General features: G+C 38.3%; 1 protein-coding gene across 1 annotated transcript; it reads left to right on the top strand.

Annotated features, from left to right (window-relative positions):
• Positions 1-892: 892 nt before the first annotated feature.
• Positions 893-17660, top strand: LOC131591458 (ras-related protein Rab-21). The gene is made up of 7 exons (XM_058862181.1): positions 893-1274; positions 7353-7412; positions 7597-7704; positions 9331-9394; positions 10171-10225; positions 10648-10736; positions 11654-17660. The coding sequence occupies exons 1-7, from the start codon at positions 1128-1130 to the stop codon at positions 11791-11793; spliced, it is 663 nt and encodes a 220-aa protein (XP_058718164.1). The 5' UTR covers positions 893-1127; the 3' UTR covers positions 11794-17660.
• Positions 17661-18778: the final 1118 nt, after the last annotated feature.

The raw sequence follows: 18778 nt of genomic DNA, 5'->3' as shown, positions 1-18778 counted from the left end.
ACATGCTAATGAAACTGGAAATTTATTTAAAGATATGCCATGCCTGAAGATTGTGTATGCATTGATTTTTTTCCTCCTTGTCCCACTTCCTTTATTTATTAAAATGGTATACTTTGCTTACCTCTAGAAGAAACAAAAACAATCAATTCTGTATGTGAATGCAATACTGTTCAGCAACTAGGCTTCTTACTTCAGAAAATCTAGTCCTTGCTCTCCTGGATACATTCTTTGTTTTTTATTCTTTCTCATACAACAGAGCATTAATACTACTTGACAGAGAAAAATGAAGACTATCTGACAGAGAAAAAGGGAATTGCATTATGAAGCCTTTTCATAGGCATTCTTTTATTTACCACTAAATGATCACTCGAGAGAGGTTGTGCTGCAGTCGTTTGGATTGGTTTCTGAGGATAGTTTTTATTAAGGAATGATAGCCAGTTTTACAAGGTGGTTGTCCAATTCTTATGTATGAAACTCTACTGGACCCGTGCAGTCAAGGAACTCGACAGAAAAACGTTTTTCTTATGCCTTTTACCTCACCTGCCCCCACATCCCTGTTTTAAAGTGCTTCATTAAGGACTTTTATCTTGCAAACACTTAGAGACTAGCGCAGCTTAGTTCACAGGAAGGAAAATCACACAAAATCCGTGCCGGTGTTTATTAGGGGCTTTCTGTTTCCCCGGGGAGCCGCTCGGTAGGTTCGTGCTCTGCAGGAGGAAACCTCAGCGCGGCATTTAGGGACAAATCCTTACGGGCGGCAGCGCTCGCGCGGGATCCCCGCCCTGGGCCCCGCCCCCTGCGCGAGCCCCGCCCCAGACCCCGCCCAGCAGCCGCCAGGGGCGGGGCCTCCTCCCGCCGCCGCTTCCCCCCCTGCCATTGGCGGCGGGGGCTGCGCGTGACCGGGCGGTGCGTGACGTAGGAGGAAGAAGCCGCCATTAGGGGCAGCGGGGCCGTGGCCGTGGGGCAGGTTCGGTTGCTGTGTTCCTTTCCAGCCTCTGTCTCCGGGGCCGTGCCGGTGCCTCGCCAGCCCCCCCTCCCGCTCCCCCGCGGGTCCCCGTCCCGGTGGGCGGCGGCGGCGCCGCGGTGCGGCCCGTTGATGTGAGGCGCGGCTCGGCGGCGGGGCGCGGATGGCGGCGGGGGCCGGCGCAGCGGCCGGGGGCCGCAGCTTCTCCTTCAAGGTGGTGCTGCTCGGAGAAGGCTGCGTGGGGAAAACCTCGCTGGTGCTGCGCTACTGCGAGAACAAGTTCAACGATAAGCACATCACCACCCTGCAGGTGCGGGCCGGGGCGGGGCGGTGGTGTGGGGGTCCCGCTGTTGTTCTCCCCTCACCTTGCGCACCTCCTCGCTCTGCTGGCAGTGCCTTGTCTGCAGCTTAGTGCCGGCCGGAGCCACCCTCGCCGCTCGCTAGTCCTGGCTGTCACCTGCCGAGTTTGCCGAGAGTCAGTTTTCTCGTTCTATTCACGCCTCAGATTTAAGCTTTTAATATGTTTAGGCCTCGTTTCTACTCTGCATACTAACTGCTTCGTTTTTTCCAGTTACGTATATGAATGTCTTCATTTGAATCTTGGAAAGTATGATGCAAAAGTACTGTTGTTATTGTAATCATTGTTAGTGGACTGATGACTAAGTGTTTCATGTGTGCTGCGTTTCTGTTAATCATAGTCTTCCTCATGTTGTCAAATCCTAACTCTAGCACTATCTAAACGCTTTTGTTTAAGGAGAACAGCTTACACAAAATGGTTTATGAGATTAAGGCTTATGATTCAATAACGGGGAAGATTCTTAAAGCTTAACTGCTTGTCATAACAGCTCCCTGAATTTTGCCTGGATTCTCAGCAGTACTGTCTGTAGTTATAAAGAGCTACAAAGTGATGTTGTGCTAATGAAATGTGACGGGGTGCCTGCTTGAAAATAATGGCGTTTTTTTTATGTCCAGTAGTTAGTGATAGACGGCATGTGTGCCATGGTACAGAATACACTGCTTGTACTGTACATGGTCTCAGAAAACATGTTTTGAAGTTTGTGTTGTGAGTGGTGTGTTAAGTCTTTCAGGATGTCAGATTGCATAGGTGGAAGTGTGGATTCAATGTATACCACTCTTAATTTTTTTTTTGTTAAATAAAGAAACAAACCCTGGCACTTGGTGGACCAGTAGTGGGTTGTTTTGAACTGATTTTGAGTTTCTTGAAATACGGAAGAAATAGTAGGTGATGTTAAAAACGTGTTAAACACGGCAGTTCTGTGCAGTTTTAAGGTAGTTATGTGCCATTCCCATGCATTTAGGGGGAGCTTCTTGAATTGTGTATCTCAGAAGTAATTAATAGTGAAACTTTCCCTTAAAACCAAAGCAGCGTTGTAGATGCACTAGAAACAATACAGGGAGAGTTTCATAAACAGATAATGTAGCTTCATTTTTGCTGTGAGGTAGTAAAAAGAATATTTTTTCCTGATGAGATTTTGTTTCTCCACTGTAACCAGGTTTGTGGTTGCTACCTGTCTTTTAACTGACTGCACATTGTTTATCAAGTTGTTTGCTTTTCTGTTCTGGGTCTCCTTGGTCACATACACATCTTATTGATTGTAAAATACAGTGTTAATGCTGTTGAACCTTACTGTGCATCATGTGCACTTGTAAAGTATTATCTTTATTATTTTTATTTCCCTACATCGTACAGTCCTAGAAAAAAATGAAGCCAGTTCTTCCACTATTAAATTGAATGATAATTAAAAAATAAGATCAAGAGAAACTAGGATATCTGATTAAGCAATGAAATAACATGTTTGCAAAGCATCCTTTAGTATTTTTTATGATAAAAGGCTTAATCTGATAAGGTTGCTTTGCTTCATGGCAACAGTTCAAAGTATTGCACCAAATTCCTTTTGTTCTAATAAAGCCAAAATTAGATAAATACTTTGTTCCTGGTCCAGTAAAGGAATGACAATGATGAATCACATGAAAAGATCACTAGATATTGAGAGGTTATTCTCTAACTTAAAAAGAAGGTATTGCTTAGTGCTTTATTCCAGTATGCAACAAAAAGGGTGGTGAGATTGTAGCCTTCTGGAAACTTAATTTAGTGATGTTATTCTGTGAAGTTATTCTTTGTATACCCAAATATGTAAGTTTCTTTGGTGCTAGTAACAGAAGACTTTGACTAAAAGGGAGCAGTTTCTCCTCCCCCCCCCCCCCCCCCCCCCCCCACTCCTCTCAGTGCTAACCAGAGTGCACTGGAGCCTCCTCTGATTTAGGAGGCTGCTGGGATGTGTTGCTGTAGTTGTCAAGTTGTTATCAAGTCATGTACTTAAGTCATGTATTTAAGATACTGATGACCTGCATGTTGAAGTTAGGTAGCTGCTGATTGCACAGAAGAAAGCATCTAGTTAGAACACTGTGGAAAACCTGATGCAGGCAAAGTAGTGGGTTTTGCCCACTATTAATGAAATTCATAACGTGTTAGCAGACCTGGCAGGGCAATTAGAATTGGTTCCCATTGTTTGAAATATTGAAGTAAGTGCCCTCATCTTGATACAATAATCATACTATATAAATTCATATGAAGTTAACTGTGCTGGAATTACTCCAATAATAAACCTACTATCAAACTACTGGTTTTTTTTAATTGGATAAATACTTGTATTTATCCTGAGTAATTGAATAATAAAAACTTCAGAATACTGCTTTCTTAAATGTGTGGAGGATTGCAGAATATTCAACCTGAGAGAGCTGCTGATGTATGTGGTTGTAATTGTAGAGTTCCTGATTCCTTTGATGGACTTGGCATAACCTGGAAGAGCTGTCTTGGTTATCAAGATAACCGGGGGAGAGTGGAAGACAACCTGAGGAAGTTCAGTGCTATATGCAGTGTTTGTATGCCTAACCTGCTTCTATTGAAGATGAAGCACCAAGGGCAGGTGCCACATACCTGCCTTTGTTCAGTTACTTTCAGGAGACTCTCTTCCAGCTGCATCTTCCTTGTGTTATACTCAAGCCCCTTTATCAGCTCCTAGCAGGGCCTGGTGGGCATACAAAACTGAACTCAGAGAAGAAAGAATTAAAAGAAAGAAAATATTTCCTATAGCCACGTAAAAAGATTGCAATTTTAGCTCTTATAATTGCATTATTCTTTTCTAAGTGCCTAAGTATTCTTCAAACCAGTCATAAGACAGAGTCAAAATATGAAAATTAGAAGCTTCAAAGAGTTGTTTGAAGTTACTTATCTTTGAATTGACCAAGAGCTACTGATTGTAAAATCGTCACAACTCAGATTTGTGGTACTCAATTCAGTAAGGTTTTTGGAGATTAGAGAAAATGTTGAAGCTTTTTCTGTGTGCAATTACTTAAGGACCTTTAGGTAGTCAAAGGCTTTGACTTGGACACTTGACAAATTAAAATCTTGGCAACTGACTTTTTCTCTGAACTATCTCAAAAGAGAAGTTAAGGCTCTTGCTTATGTGTTGGGTTTTCCCAAATTTCTAAAAACTGCATAGTCCTAATATTGACTTGATTGATTGGGTTGTTTTTTTATCCCTCACTAAGCTCAGAATGGTTGGTGAGGGGTATGTGTGTGTTGAAAGGTTGGTTAAAAGATACTGGTTGATTTGTCTTTGACATGTTTGCCACTGTGGATGTAAAATGTGTTTTATTGATGGTAAACAGACCAAACTTACCCATACCTACTAATCCATGAGCAGAGCCTGCTAACTGTGTTCTTCCAGTATATGAATAAAATAAAGAAGAATGAAGCATTAAATCTGTCATATAGTATTGATGGTGTCCTCCAGCATGTTGACAAAGCTTTCTGCTCATTACTAACCGTGGCTGCTTCAAATACCAGGTTCCAGTCTTATCAGAAAAACCTGCTTGTAATCAGGGTATCTGATAGAGGATACTGTCCTTTTTGATTATGGGCCTAAGACTTTAGATAGACTAAGACTTAACCATTACAAATTCTTTAGGTTTTAATACAGAAAGCAAGTATGATAGCCCAGTGCTACATACCTTTGCTACAGTCTCCCATGGTTATGGATGTTTATGTGATACTAAAAAGTCTTACTTGTATGTAGGAGTCTTTTAGGGCTGAAGTATATAAAAAATGGAAATCTATATCTGAGTGATAAAGGACAGTATTCCTATCAAAAACTATAGTACCTGAAGGACAGTTTATACTGAAGTAAAACCTACCTATGTAGATAAACCAACTTTAGTTTTTGGTCTGTCAGATAGGAGATGTACTTGTGCTATTAACTGGGTCATTGTGTAAAGCTACAATGACAGGATTTTATGGATACTGAGTTCTGTGTTTTTATATATAAATCCCCGTTCTGTGAAAGATTTTTCTGTTCAGAAATTGATTCTCAAACGTTTGTATGGAATTTACATCAATTAAGCAGGTTTGGATTGTTGGTGTTACTACAAAAGCAAACATTGCTCAGAGGAGCTTTTCCTGTGAGATTTGCAGTAGAATATTGAGTACTGTAGTACAGCAGATCACTAAAATATTGTCAGGTAAGATTGATTCATTGTGCCTAACAATAGCTTCTCTCCCTGTGGCCCAAGTATTGGTGAATTAAAACTTCTGAAGTTGCCTCCTAGCTTTCAGTTTTTAAAGTGTGGTGTATGTAATACAACAAATGGTAAAGACTACTGATGAGTTAATCCTCAGGGACAGCTGTTTGAAAGCCATCAACTTGCTCTGGAGTTTTTAATTAAAGAATGAGGAGTTTTCTGATGTTGAAGATTTGCTACTCTTCTGTTAAGCTGTTTGTTACAGGTTGGCTAGAGGATCAGATTCATTTAACATGCTGTCTGGAAGTTTTTCCAGAGTTTTGACACTACAGTGAGTCCCTTCACTCTAGACTGAGGGAGTAGTGTAGTGTTAATGCTTCACTTATGTTGAACACAAGGGTTGTTGTGATCAGTTCTTTGCTATCTGCTCTTGGAAAGTGTCTGTTTTTCTTCTGGTCTGTTCTCTCTCTGTTCTTTTTATCAGACTTCGTGGGAAGGTGCAACTTAAGGATGAAAAGGGCTTTTTTAGTCATCTCATCTTGGGTCTTACAGGTGCCAGGGAAGTAGCTGAAGAGCAGGAGCTGCTCTAGCAACTGAATGTTGAATGACTAATACAGGCAGCACTCTGGAAGGGCACTGACAGTAGTTTAGATTGGTGTGCATTGAGCTACTGTAGTCTTCTGTGTGCATTCTGGTTGCTTGTTTAGTTAAGCAGCAAGCTGGTTCAAACATCTCGTCTGGCCCATGACACTTTCCACATGTTGGTTGGACTCTTAGTTCTATGGCTGGTCAGTGCTTGTATAGAGAGCTTCTCTTGAGCTGCTGCAGTCCATCCTAAAATAATCTGTGATTAATCTATCATAAAATACTGAGTACTTGTTTGAACCCAAATGCAAACTGAGGTAAAACTGAAAGGAAATCTGACTGTAATTTAAGGCAAAAGACAAAAGTAAGCTTTTGGTAACTGAACTGTTTGATATAACATGTTACTGCTAGTCTTTAGAATGGGGGGAGCATTGGCAGTCCTAATGCATCAACACCTTGAGACCCTGTTCTGGTCCATTAAATTTGTATTAAATTATATTCCCTTTTTTAGCCATCAAATTACAGACTTGGTAACAGAGATGGTGTCTGAAAATGTGAATCACGCAAATTTGGAGCAAACCAGACTTGCTCAATTTGCTGAAATCAGATTAACCTTGCAATGTGCTCTGCTCCTGTAAAACATTTCCAGAAGTTTAAAACAGTGTAATTCTGAAGCAGCTGGTATGCTTATTCTGAGGCTTCTCAGATCAAACAAACAAAAACACAGAACCAAAAAACAGATGAGGGTGAGTTCTGGGCTCACTTCTGCAAAAAAAGGGAAAAGTTACAGACAAGGAAATACTAATGTTCCAAGATATTTAGTGATAAAATAATTGTTTATGGTTCTAGTACGTTGTTAATAGCGAACTACTTTGCCTAACCCCTGCAGATTAACAATCTTGTTGGGCTGGTTCCTGCCCAGACTTTACATACTCTTGTGAAATTCTTTGAGTTCATCTTAGACTTATCAGTGTTGTGGATTCAGACTCTTTCCGCCCAACTCATCCTTCCCAAATCATTCAAAACAACAGAAAGATGTAGTAAATGATTGGTTTAACCCAAATTTATTTAGAATAGGCTGCTGGCAAGCTGTAGAGAAATGACTAACTGGCTTAGTATTGACTTAGGCTTCTTGCTTACAGAGTCTTTTGATCTGGAAATTTGTGTTTTATTGATTCTGATGCTTTATTAATAAATTAATTTGAAGTCAAATTATGTGTTTGGTGTGTAAAACTTAACTCTAATCTGTTTTGCTTTCTAGGCATCTTTTCTTACAAAGAAGCTAAATATTGGTGGAAAAAGAGTAAATCTTGCGATATGGGTACGTTTATATTTCTATTTTTTTCCTCCTTAATTAGAATGTTTTTCTGAAAAAAAATGATGTTGGCTTACTGTGTCACAAATGTTAGGCACTTCTTAATAAAGTAAAATTTCCTAAGTATTTGGAGTTCCTTGACATATTGTTTGCTTTGTCTTAAATGCTAATAAGTGTATTTTAAATGCAGGATACAGCTGGTCAAGAAAGATTTCATGCGCTGGGGCCCATCTACTACAGGGACTCTAATGGCGCTATTCTAGTATATGATATAACAGATGAAGACTCTTTTCAAAAGGTACTGGGCAACTTTTACATCTAAACTGTAAATTGGTTGAGAAATAATCTGTAATGTGTAAACAGAAGTCTTCTGGTTTTGGCAATATATTTTATTTGCAAATGTAAATCATGTAATGGAAGTATACAGCTTATTAGTATTCCTTTGAAGACTGGCTTCCCTGCTATCAGGTTCTGCTATTCAAAGAACACCAGAGAATTAGCTCAGTTTCTTAGAGCACCGTGCTAATAAGGTCAAAGTTGTAGGTTTGATCCCTATATGGGGATGTAATGGGTATTAATTTAAGAATTGGACTTCATGATCCTTGTGGCTCCCTTCCAACTCAGAATAGTTTGTGATGCAGCTATGCAAGTTACCTGTGACAGGCTATAAACATAAGCCTGGACTGTTGTTATGGTATGCCATACTGATCTTTACTGTATAAACCAAATTCATAAAAGGTATTAAATGACATGACCCTTTACAGATCTGAGAACTCTGAAATTGTAACACATGATAGTGGAGATGTTACCTTCTTGTGATAAGTTAGTTGTTTTTCAAGTCCTCGTGAAAATACGTAATTTGATGGCTAATTATTTTATGGCTGAATCAGCTGATCAGTTTGATCGGGTGAGTTTTTTCTACGCTGTGTCAACCTTTGTTGTACTCTGTAGGATGTTTCAACTGAAAACTGGTGACACTTTTCTAAGCATGTTTGTCTGTGATTAATTTTTGGCAAAACTAGTTGGACTTCTGTAGGGAGAAGTAAGAAATTGTGGTTGTATGGGTAAGGCTCAGGTTAGCAGGGATAGAAATAGTGAAAGGGTATAGATCCACAAAAGCTTAACTAATTTAAATAGTTTGATATAGGGCAAGTAAAGCACTTATGTGAGCAGTTAAACACTTGCTGCCACCTGCAGAATGGTGATGACCTGTGGATACTTCAACCTGTGCCTTTTCATGCTGAGCCCTACATAGTAAAACCCTGTGACACCAAAACATTTAAATGTGCAGAAAAAAAGAGGGAAGGCTGATTGACAGAAGTTACTGCAGAAGTACTACTATATCGTGTAGCCTTATTTTTAGATTCTTGAAGTGATTACCTCTCTTCACAATTATTCCCTTAAAATAGTAGTTCCTGATTCAGTGCAGTGATCATACAAGCTTCAAAGCATGACAACAGATTTGATAACAGATACCATCAGCTGACTTAACATGCTTGTCCCATCTGTTCTCTCATGAAATATACATCTGTTATAATCTAACTGGGAAAACTCAGTTCAGGTACCCCTACCTTTAAAGTACCATTTGTAGTCTTTCAGTAAGTGCCTGCTGATAAAATATCTCATGTCTGACCTGAAGTGGCCCGTGCAGTGGACTTGCTATACTGAGTATGGCGAGTTATATTTCTGGAGTAATTGAAACATTTTATCTAAGTCATTTGCTCTTGATTTCACCTGTGAAATAAAACCTGCTGACCAAGGGCCATATGTAGCTAGCTAAAGAATATTTTTCCATCTATGTTGCTCTAAACATTTTTGCTTTAAGTTTAGAATAGATAGTTAATGATGGAAATGGGATGGGTCCATATTAGCTAAATTAATAGTATATCAAGTGATACCAAGCTCACATCTATTCTTTTTGCAGGTAAAAAACTGGGTTAAAGAATTAAGAAAAATGTTGGGAAATGAAATCTGTTTATGTATAGTAGGTAAGTATTTTTCAACATGATTGAATGGGAAGCGTCTGTTTTGATTAATAGCATCTTCCAAATGCTGCTTTGACAGCTTGTACATGTGAAAGGGTAAAGCTTATGTTAGATTTTTAAAATTAAACTGGAGCTAGAAGTTTCAGTAGATCATATTGAGGAAAACAAGTGTTTGAAAGAATAAGCTGTTTTATTGCACACTATCAGAAATGCATGCTACAGACACCTGCAGATGATAGTTTAACAAAAAATATATTATTCTTCTTTCAAGTACTCAAACTCATGGCTTTTCTTGGTGGCACAGACTAGGTGCATGTCTGTTTTGATAATTGAGTGCATGAAGGTTGGAGTGAGTTAAAGTTTGGGTATTTCAATGCAAATAGAATGCAACAGAGATGCTGGGTGTAGATTTAAATCTGATCTAATTATTAAAACACTTTAATGAGGTTAGATATGTGGACATTCTACAAAAATTACCTCTGTAGCACATGGAAAGTGCTAATAAATCACAAAAAAAAAGGACAAAAAGGCACAATTGGGCGTTTTATATGGAGGCATTTAGCTGTTCTGATCTCCCTACAGAGGTAGCGCTTTGTTGCCTGTAAATGCTTGTGTGAAAGGAGATTGTCAAATCATGTTGTCCTTGAAAGTGAGACTTGTGTAAGAGCTGGTCTTTATTGGGACAGCTTGAGAAAATGGAGTACCATGATTACATGTCTGCTTTCTTTTTGGGTAGTTTTAGAGTACAAGGACTTAAAAGATTAATTTGTTTTCAACAGGTAACAAAATAGACTTGGAAAAAGAGAGACATGTTTCAGTGCAAGAAGCAGAAATGTAAGTCACACCTATTACTAATAGAAACAGTCATTGCAGAATCATGCTGGAGTAAGAAACTCGTGATGCTGTTAACATCACAGCCAGCTAGGCACTGCTGGCTTATGCCTGCCAGTTGAGTGTTCTGTTAGTATCTGAGTCACAGGGTATCCTGGCTGACCAAGCTGTAGCTTGGGAGTTGTTTGTGATTAAAGTCAACATTTGCAGTTTAAGTCCATTTCTGGACATGAAATTTTCTTAATTTCATCTGTGTTGTATCAGTCCTGGCAGAACTCCTTTTTTTTTTTTGTATTAAATAAGCATGTGTAGATTAACTCTGAAGTCAGAATAAAACCTCTTGTGATCATTTTATACCTTCATGTAAAGTAGTTTAGAAAGATAGTCCTTTACTACAGTGAGGCTCCATATCTGCATTTCTACAGGTATGCTGAATCTGTTGGAGCAAAACATTATCATACATCAGCTAAACAGAACAAAGGAATTGAAGAACTCTTTCTTGACCTTTGCAAAAGTAAGTATTATGTGGTTTGTTGGTAAGGAGCTAATGCATAAGATGCTCCAGGCTTCAGAAATGCTTTTCAGGCCCATATAGAAAAGCTTTAGTGTATGGTACTACTTAGAACTGACTTCATTTCAGTCTGCTTCAAGGCACTTGTGTTCTGTAACAGCTCTGGAAGCCTGATGTATGGATGCTTACAATATTACAAATTCATGCTGTACTCCAAAAATGTCTTGGTCATTTGTTGGAGCACTGACTGCTGTTCCACTTACCACATATAAGTAGTAACCCAGATTAAACTTCATGTTGCTGCTCTCACCACTGCTTGCTTCAGACCCTCTGTTTCAATCTCTTTCAAAAATCTTCTCATATGATACTTATTACAAATCATAAACTCAAAGCTTTAATAATGCAAATTTTACACAGAAATCTAAACAAATTGTAAAGATCATGGTATGTGGGATGAAAATCCAACACAAACAAATCATTCTATTAATTGTATTTCTGTGATAAAAGAATTTAAGGAAAAGGTCTCCTGCGTTTCTGAAGAGGTAGTTGGTTGGGGTTTTGGGGAGGATTTTTTTGGAGGGTGGTGTTTCTTGTTTATTTGGTTGGGATTTTTAACGGTGTTAATGATATGAGTGGGTAAATCTAGCTTTTGAAGTTGCTAACTCCAGGACACCTGAGGATCTCTACGGTCTCCCATAGTGACCAGGAGCCACTGTATGTTGGGTACTTTAGAAAAAAGATTTAATATGTTCTTGAAGCTATGCCATGTGATACCTGAGTACTTAGTTCTGCATAACAAATGGGAGAACCACTCTTGCTGAACTTTTGTCTCTGTGCATATAGTTCAGATTGATTAAGATAGCGGAGTCTCAATGTAAAAATGAAATGGAATGTCATCTAATACGTTTCTTTCTTTACAGGAATGATAGAAACTGCTCAAGTGGATGAAAGAGCAAGAGGCAATGGTTCCAGTCAGTCAGGAATAGCAAGGCGAGGTGTACAGATCATTGATGATGAGCCACAAGTGCAGAGCAGTGGAGGGTGCTGTTCTTCTGGATAATTATAAAACTGTGCATCACTGCCCTCTCAATATGAAGACTGCCATATTCCAAGTCACACATTCTTTACCAATGGAGTAATAGAATTAACAGTATTTAAAAATAATCACATGTAACACTGCAGAGACCTTAAGTGCTAAACTAGTGGCATCTGTGACCAGAGAATTGGCGTTTTCTACAGTGGTTAACAAAGCAATTACCAATGGCCTTTTTACATATTTTTCTTTAATGAGGAATAATATGCATGTAGAAAAGACCTACTTAAAGGCTTCATTTATATTCTTTTAAATCAGATCATTATTTAATAACTTATATACATTGTTGTTGGAATGGTATACGTTTTTGCAGCTCTTTGTATTTTGTGGTAGATGGAATTGTATCACTTCTAAAATGCAAATTGATTTTTTTTTTAAATTAGCAGATATCTGAATTAATATTTTTGCAGGGCCTTCACAAGCCTATAACTCAACTACTTTGATATATTCTGTTCATCTGTATGCCAAGCTGATAAAATACATTGTAAATTACATATTAAATATTTTATCTGCTTTTACAGTTGCAGAAATATGTACATCAGTCTTGTCAGTGATTGTGAAGTGAATAAGTCAGTGAAAGATGCAAGCTTTTCATGTGCACTGTTAAATTGCTCATTCTATTCCCCTACCTGAAAACAGCTTTATTTTGGGTATGTCCATAGCTACAGCAATTCTTTAATCCATTTCTGGCAAGCAGCAGTATTTAGAGTATCCCCTTACTGGAAGAGAATGCTTCTGTAAACTGCTGTTTAACATTGAGGTGTTTGACTTGCAGCTAAAACAGTTGGTGCATGCACATACCTTGCCTCTGCAGTTACTTTGTCCTCTCAGAAGATCCCCAGAAAGTCAAAGTAACTTTAGCCCTCATCTGTCTGGTAGCCAGTAAACCAGATGCATGGGAAACTCTTTAGCTGCTTTAATACTTTTATTTCCAAAGACAGCATTATAAACTATCCACGAGAATATTTTTTTTCCCTGCAGGGCTTGAGTGAACAATTAATTGGCATTATTGGCATTAACTGTAACTTCTAATTTGGAGTGATTAAATTGAAGATAGGAAACTTGCCAGATGTAGCTGTAAATTTGGGGATTCTACGCAGAATTGAACTTATTCCCAACTTGTTCTTTCTCCTGTAAAGTGTTTTGAAAAAGCCCATTTAAGTTTCAGGAGGAGGTTTTTCAGAAAAAATATGTAAACTACTATCACAAAAGAACACAAATGGTGGTAGCTGAAACTTCAAAATGTTTTGTGCTCTGACTTTTTTTACGTAAGTTGTCATGCTTGGAAAAACAGTAAAGGTGATGTCTATGACAAAGTAGAATATCCTTGGCCTTCCTTTTTCTGAAAGGTAGATTTAGTATTGCATATGAATGCACTGAATGGTGTGGGTATGTTCTGATACACAAAAAAAAGTAGTAGTAATGAATTAGTCTGTGTAAGAGAAGTGTGCTGTCTTCAATCTGATTTTTATTTTCTCTGAAATAATAGATGGCTTTGATACAGACTGATCCTGGTGCATTTTCTCCTTTTTTGCCTTAACTGTGGTGTAGATATTTTTTCTTAGACTACCATTGCTGTCCTCTTCTGATGTGTTTGTATGCATGATGGAGGAAGGTGGTCTGTTCATGCTAGTGAAGATAAAGTTTCTTGGCTGTGCAGAGCTTTGATGCGAATCTAAAATCTGTGATTGTGTCAGCATGTAGAAACACCATTAGCTTTCATATATCTAACAGCAGTGACCTCTGTCAAAATTGAAAACCAGATTGGTTTGATTTAACACTGGTATCTGACTATCAGCCTTGTAAGTGATACAATGTCTGAAGATATGGAGAGTGAAATTGTCAAGTCTAGATGTTCAAGAATGGAATTGCCTCAGAATAGGAGTTTCAGGGTTTTTATTAAAATTTAATTTTTTCCATCTCTGCATATAAAACCCCCAACAGCCCAACTTCAACTAGACTTGGTTGAAGCAGTGTGTAGAATGTATATTTCTGCCTGCAGCTAAGGAGTTTTTAGTGTATTGTGTGGTAGGGGCATCCCATGTGACTTCTGGCAATTACAAAACTAACGAATGCATGTTGATACTAGCTCTTGAGTCTCTTACAGAGTTAAAACTATTACTACTGAAAACTTAGGTGGGGATAAAGAAGTCTACTGTTTTGTAATATTGGAAAGGTTCTGGTTGCTATTAGTGAAATATTTTTTAAAATAAATTCTCAAGTTACTTTTGTTACTTAAGCTACAACATAAAAAATACTCACTGGAAACCTTCCTGTCTAAGCTGTGGTTTGCTTGGACTTTGTTTATGAAACTTAAAACCTGTGTTTGCAGGGTCAGGGTATCATTATATAACTGGAAGAAAGTATAGCTTTGTGAAGTCAGGGAAGGTGGTTAAAGATGAGACAGAGGTGAAAACATGAATTGTTTAGACTGATTAACATAAGACTTCAGCTATTCATTGTCAGCAGACAAAATACAACAGTTCCAGGAAAAAGCATCTTTGTCAAAGGTACTGAGAATGTTCTTTGTGCTTGATATATAGAAAAGCACAAATAGCTTGGTTTCCTATATTTGAGCAGGACTCAAGTAACCTGGTGTTATTAGTATGTGGCTTGCTTTTCAATAGTCTTGAGTCTTGCATTTGATCTAGATTTCCTGGTTTGTATGTCTGAAGTGTTTTCTTGTTGCTGACTTCTGTGACTGTAAACAAGTAAGCTATTTTTGATTCTTCTGTGAAGTGAAAGAGAACAAGGCTGTCTTTAGAAAGTACCTCTATTGTGAGGCAGATAGCCAGACACCCGCTATAGCATGTGTAAATCAACACTGAGCACGCTTCCTCAGGGTGTATCTTGACAGATTACTCACATACATACTGAAATAAAATTATCTGACTTTGTACAATATCTTTCTAAAGCAACTTTTAAGTGCTTGTTGCTGCTACTATGAATACATGAGCTACCCGTGAACCTTTATGACTTGCTGAAATAAAATCCAACAAGCCAAAGTCCAGTTGGTTTAATGCAGCAGTATGTCTCTCTGCTAGGAGTTATTTATGGACAGTGCTGCACTTAGGCTTTACTTCAGAAGCTATAAAAGATGGGATAGACTGGTTCAGACAAAGACACATGAATTCAGATGTGTAGTATATAGAGATGACTAACTAGCTGCAAAGACTGGGAGAGATAACTTCATCTGGTAAGCAGTGATCTTGCACATGATTCCAAAATGAGGGTGTATCCAATGTCTAGATGAACTGTATGGGATGGTCTCTTGAAGCAGTCAAGTTGAATATTAATTGAATATTACCATGATTATATTACATGCTTTTCTTCAGTGTTCACACATTGTGGACAGGAATTTTTGCCTCCTACATCTTGAAAACTGCCTACAGTTCTTAAAGAACTTACTAGTTAAATTTCTACTTTAGTTTCCAAACCAGATGAAGAAAGCTTTACACAAAGGTATGAAGTTATGGGAAGTGGTTAAATCTCAAATGGATTTCTACAAAAATGTTGGATAGTGTCAGAAAAAAAAAGTTTAAATGCAGGTCAGCAATCTCCATAAGCTGAAAGCAGTTAAGTGATGTGAATAGTAGAGCATGGGAATAAGAGTTGGAGCCAGCTACGTCCCAGTTTTCTGCTTTTAGTGGAATAAAAAGGAGAAGTAGGGAAAAAAAAGAATGTTGGAAAAACTGAGGGTGCTGGTGGTAGGCTGCTGAGTAAGGCACCGAGTTAACCTTTTCTTTGTGTTGCTAGAGAGCCTCAGCAATAGCAATACCTTATTCAGGACTTCCAATATCACTTCTTGTGTTGTTCTGTGAAATACCATTTTTGCTTCATTAAAGAGAATGCAACTAAATTTGAGCAGGTTTTTAGGCACAATACTGATCTGCTTGAAACTTTATTAGAATATGCTAATTTATTAACTATTTACATTTCACTGACTTTGTTCATCTTAGTTTGCATCAAATGCTATGATTTTTTTTCTTGAGAAGTCAGGAAGTATATCATACTTTGAGGAGAACTTTTACTACAGTTGTGTCAAGGAGTTGCAGATGATGACCAAGATCCTTAGCACTCCTTGCTGTGCAAGCTCAACAAGGTCCCCGAACTAGATCACTAACTCTTAGCAGTGCTGGGCACTTGTTCCTGCTATTCTTTGGAGGATTCTGCTCAACACCAGTATTTTCCTTCTCTACAGGCAAGCCTGTACGTATCAATGATGCAGCTGTGTAATAAATTTAGGCTTTTTCTATCAAATAACAATGTATACTCTTTGCTTCTGTATTTTTTGGAGCTGTCATTGGCCCCTGTATTGAGCAGAATGAGATGGAGATGATTTCTTAGAGTTGTGGAGAATATGGAATGTTTCTTGTCTTGAGATGGCTTGAAAAGTGAGAGTCAAAAATTCAACATTATGACAAAGTATTATTCTGCCCAAGGTAACAGAAAATAATTTGACTTGGAGAAATTTTTACTGTAATATGATTAAAATGATAAATTGCTCTACTTCTAAAATGAAAATTTATTTAAAGCTGATCTCTCTAGTCCTAATTTTTTTTAATACTTTGGGTTGCTTGACTTGACCAAAGCCTTAAATTGATTATCATGTTATACAGCCATAAACTAAGCTTTGATTGTTGGGAGGAACAGCATACTTGTTCATATTCCACTGGCCAATTTAGATCTTGAACTGTGTTAATTCAATACCAGGATGTTGAAAGATAGATTAAAACAACTATTTTTTCAGTCTATTTCCACTGCTTTGCGTACTCAGGCAAGTAACATGGATGTGATACAGCTGCATGGTCACTGTGAAAAGCGAGCTTCTCTTCCTTTTCCTGCTTCTCGGCTGCACTGATCCTTGTTGCTAAATGGCTGCTACAGGAAACTGTGTGCTGTGCAAGAAAGGAAGTGCATGTTCTCTCCTTGCTTCTCTAGCCCTTCTAGACAGTGATAGGCACTACAGGAGTAATACACAGTTCCTGTCAGTTTGATAGCATTTATTTCAAGAGGAGCTTTTCTTACATCTTGATAATTTTTTTTTTCCAGTGTATCTAGTTTCACTGATCCCTTCAAAGAATTTTAATTCTTTATTGTAGGTTACCCAAAAGATGTTTAATTTGAAGCACAACAAGGAAGGATAACGAGTAAGTAGCAGTTCTAGAGTGGTCATCCCTAACAATTGGCCATAGCCCACCTCCAAAACGGTGAAGAGAGAATATTTAAAGTTTAATGGTGAGTCCTTGCTAGCTCTGTATCTGACTCCTGATTCTTGGATATTGGAAGTTACTTATAAGAAATCTCAGAGCAAGGACTACTTCCTCATTGGGTGCAAATAGTTGATATCCTGTGACAGATCCAAACACTTTTTTTGGACTGTTGAAACTGTTAAATTGCACACCCTTCAAATTAACCATCACGCCATTCTGAAAAGTCAACAAATTTGGGACTTGCAGTGGAAGAGAACAAGTAGTTTCTTTTTCAGAACAGGAAACTTAAAACTGCCTAATCAGGCTTGTTTAAGTAAAAAGAGAGGCGTATGAGCATGTGATACGTTAATCTTTAAGTGTTGTCCATGCTATTCAAGCATACAGGCATTATAATGGCTGTCTTACTGGATTCTTCTCATCAGATAAGCTCATTAAGCTTATAAGTCTCACTCAAATAGAAAACATTAGCAGGGCAAATCCAGTGCTGAAAAGTATGCAGCATTTTTAATGTCAGGTAACTTAACATTGTCAAATGTTATTGGCATATTCTATTTGGCACTTGTGGATAAAAGAAATTTTGTAAAAACATATTAAAATATATCTGGTAGAGACTTCACAAATGTTAACTTTCCCAGTGCATTTCTTCAGCTGGAGTTCTTAAATGCATCTTGATATATTTTATATACCAGTGCATTTTAAAGTAAGATAGTCCTGTGATAAATTGATGCCAAATGGCCAATCAACTATAAAAACAAGTGTTCTTTTGTCAGGACTGCTGGTTTGTCAATGTCTTAATATGAAGAGGGAAAATGCATGGAAATGGATCAATACGGGAAAAAAGGTGTACTGAAAATCAATACAGAAAGAAAATAATGCCACTTCTTACATTTACAGAATGCTACAGAATTTGAAATTTGATGACAGTCTATAATAAAGTGGTCCTGAAAGTCACTGGAAACTGGGGGCAATGACTAAGACCACAGAGTTTTTTATGTTACACATATGTTTCTGAACCCACCTGAGCATGATGTGTCAAAAGATGGCTTTAAGATTTCAAACCAGACCCACTGAGGTTGCTGTAAATTACACTATCATATACCCCAGAGATTGTAGTGTGAGCATATGCCCAGTAAAATATAGCTTTGATTCTCAACACTGGTCTTCAGCATCTCAGAACAGAGGAAGGAGCAGTTGCTGTTGAACCACATTGATGTTTAACAGTAGCCTCAGGGATGTTGCCTGTATGCAGCAAAACAAAGTCAAACATGGAACCAAGGTTAAGGTGGGAATTTTCCACAGACTGTGTGTCTGTAATTTACTGCTGTCCTGTCTCCACTATGAGTGCTTATTCATGCTTCCCTAGTGAAAACTGCTGGTTGGCTGATGCTGTGGGTTTGAACTGGGTGGACATTGTGAGTGAAAACAGCAAGCAACAGGAAAAGTAAGCAGGATGAGAGCAATTTGTGTCTTTCTGCTTTGGCTGTTCTTAGCTCTTTCACTTGCAGTTCTAAAAAGTCAGCAGCTATCCTACTCTCTTGTCAGAATCACTGAATCCATTAGGTTGGAAGGGACCAGAGTGGGTCATCTGGTTCAGCCTCCCTGCCTGAGCAGGGAGGACATGGAATTGTCCAGGTAGTTCTTTAGTATCTCCAGTAAGGGAGACTCCTCAACCTCTCTAAAAAAAGGTGTGTTTTCTAGTTAGTGAGATTTTTTTTATTTTGTTCAAGAAACTAAAATCC

This window comes from Poecile atricapillus, chromosome W, assembly GCF_030490865.1.
Source record: "Poecile atricapillus isolate bPoeAtr1 chromosome W, bPoeAtr1.hap1, whole genome shotgun sequence".
NCBI lineage: Eukaryota > Metazoa > Chordata > Aves > Passeriformes > Paridae > Poecile > Poecile atricapillus.
The sequence above is the reverse complement of the archived record's forward strand: the minus strand, read 5'-3'. Positions and strand labels throughout refer to the sequence as shown.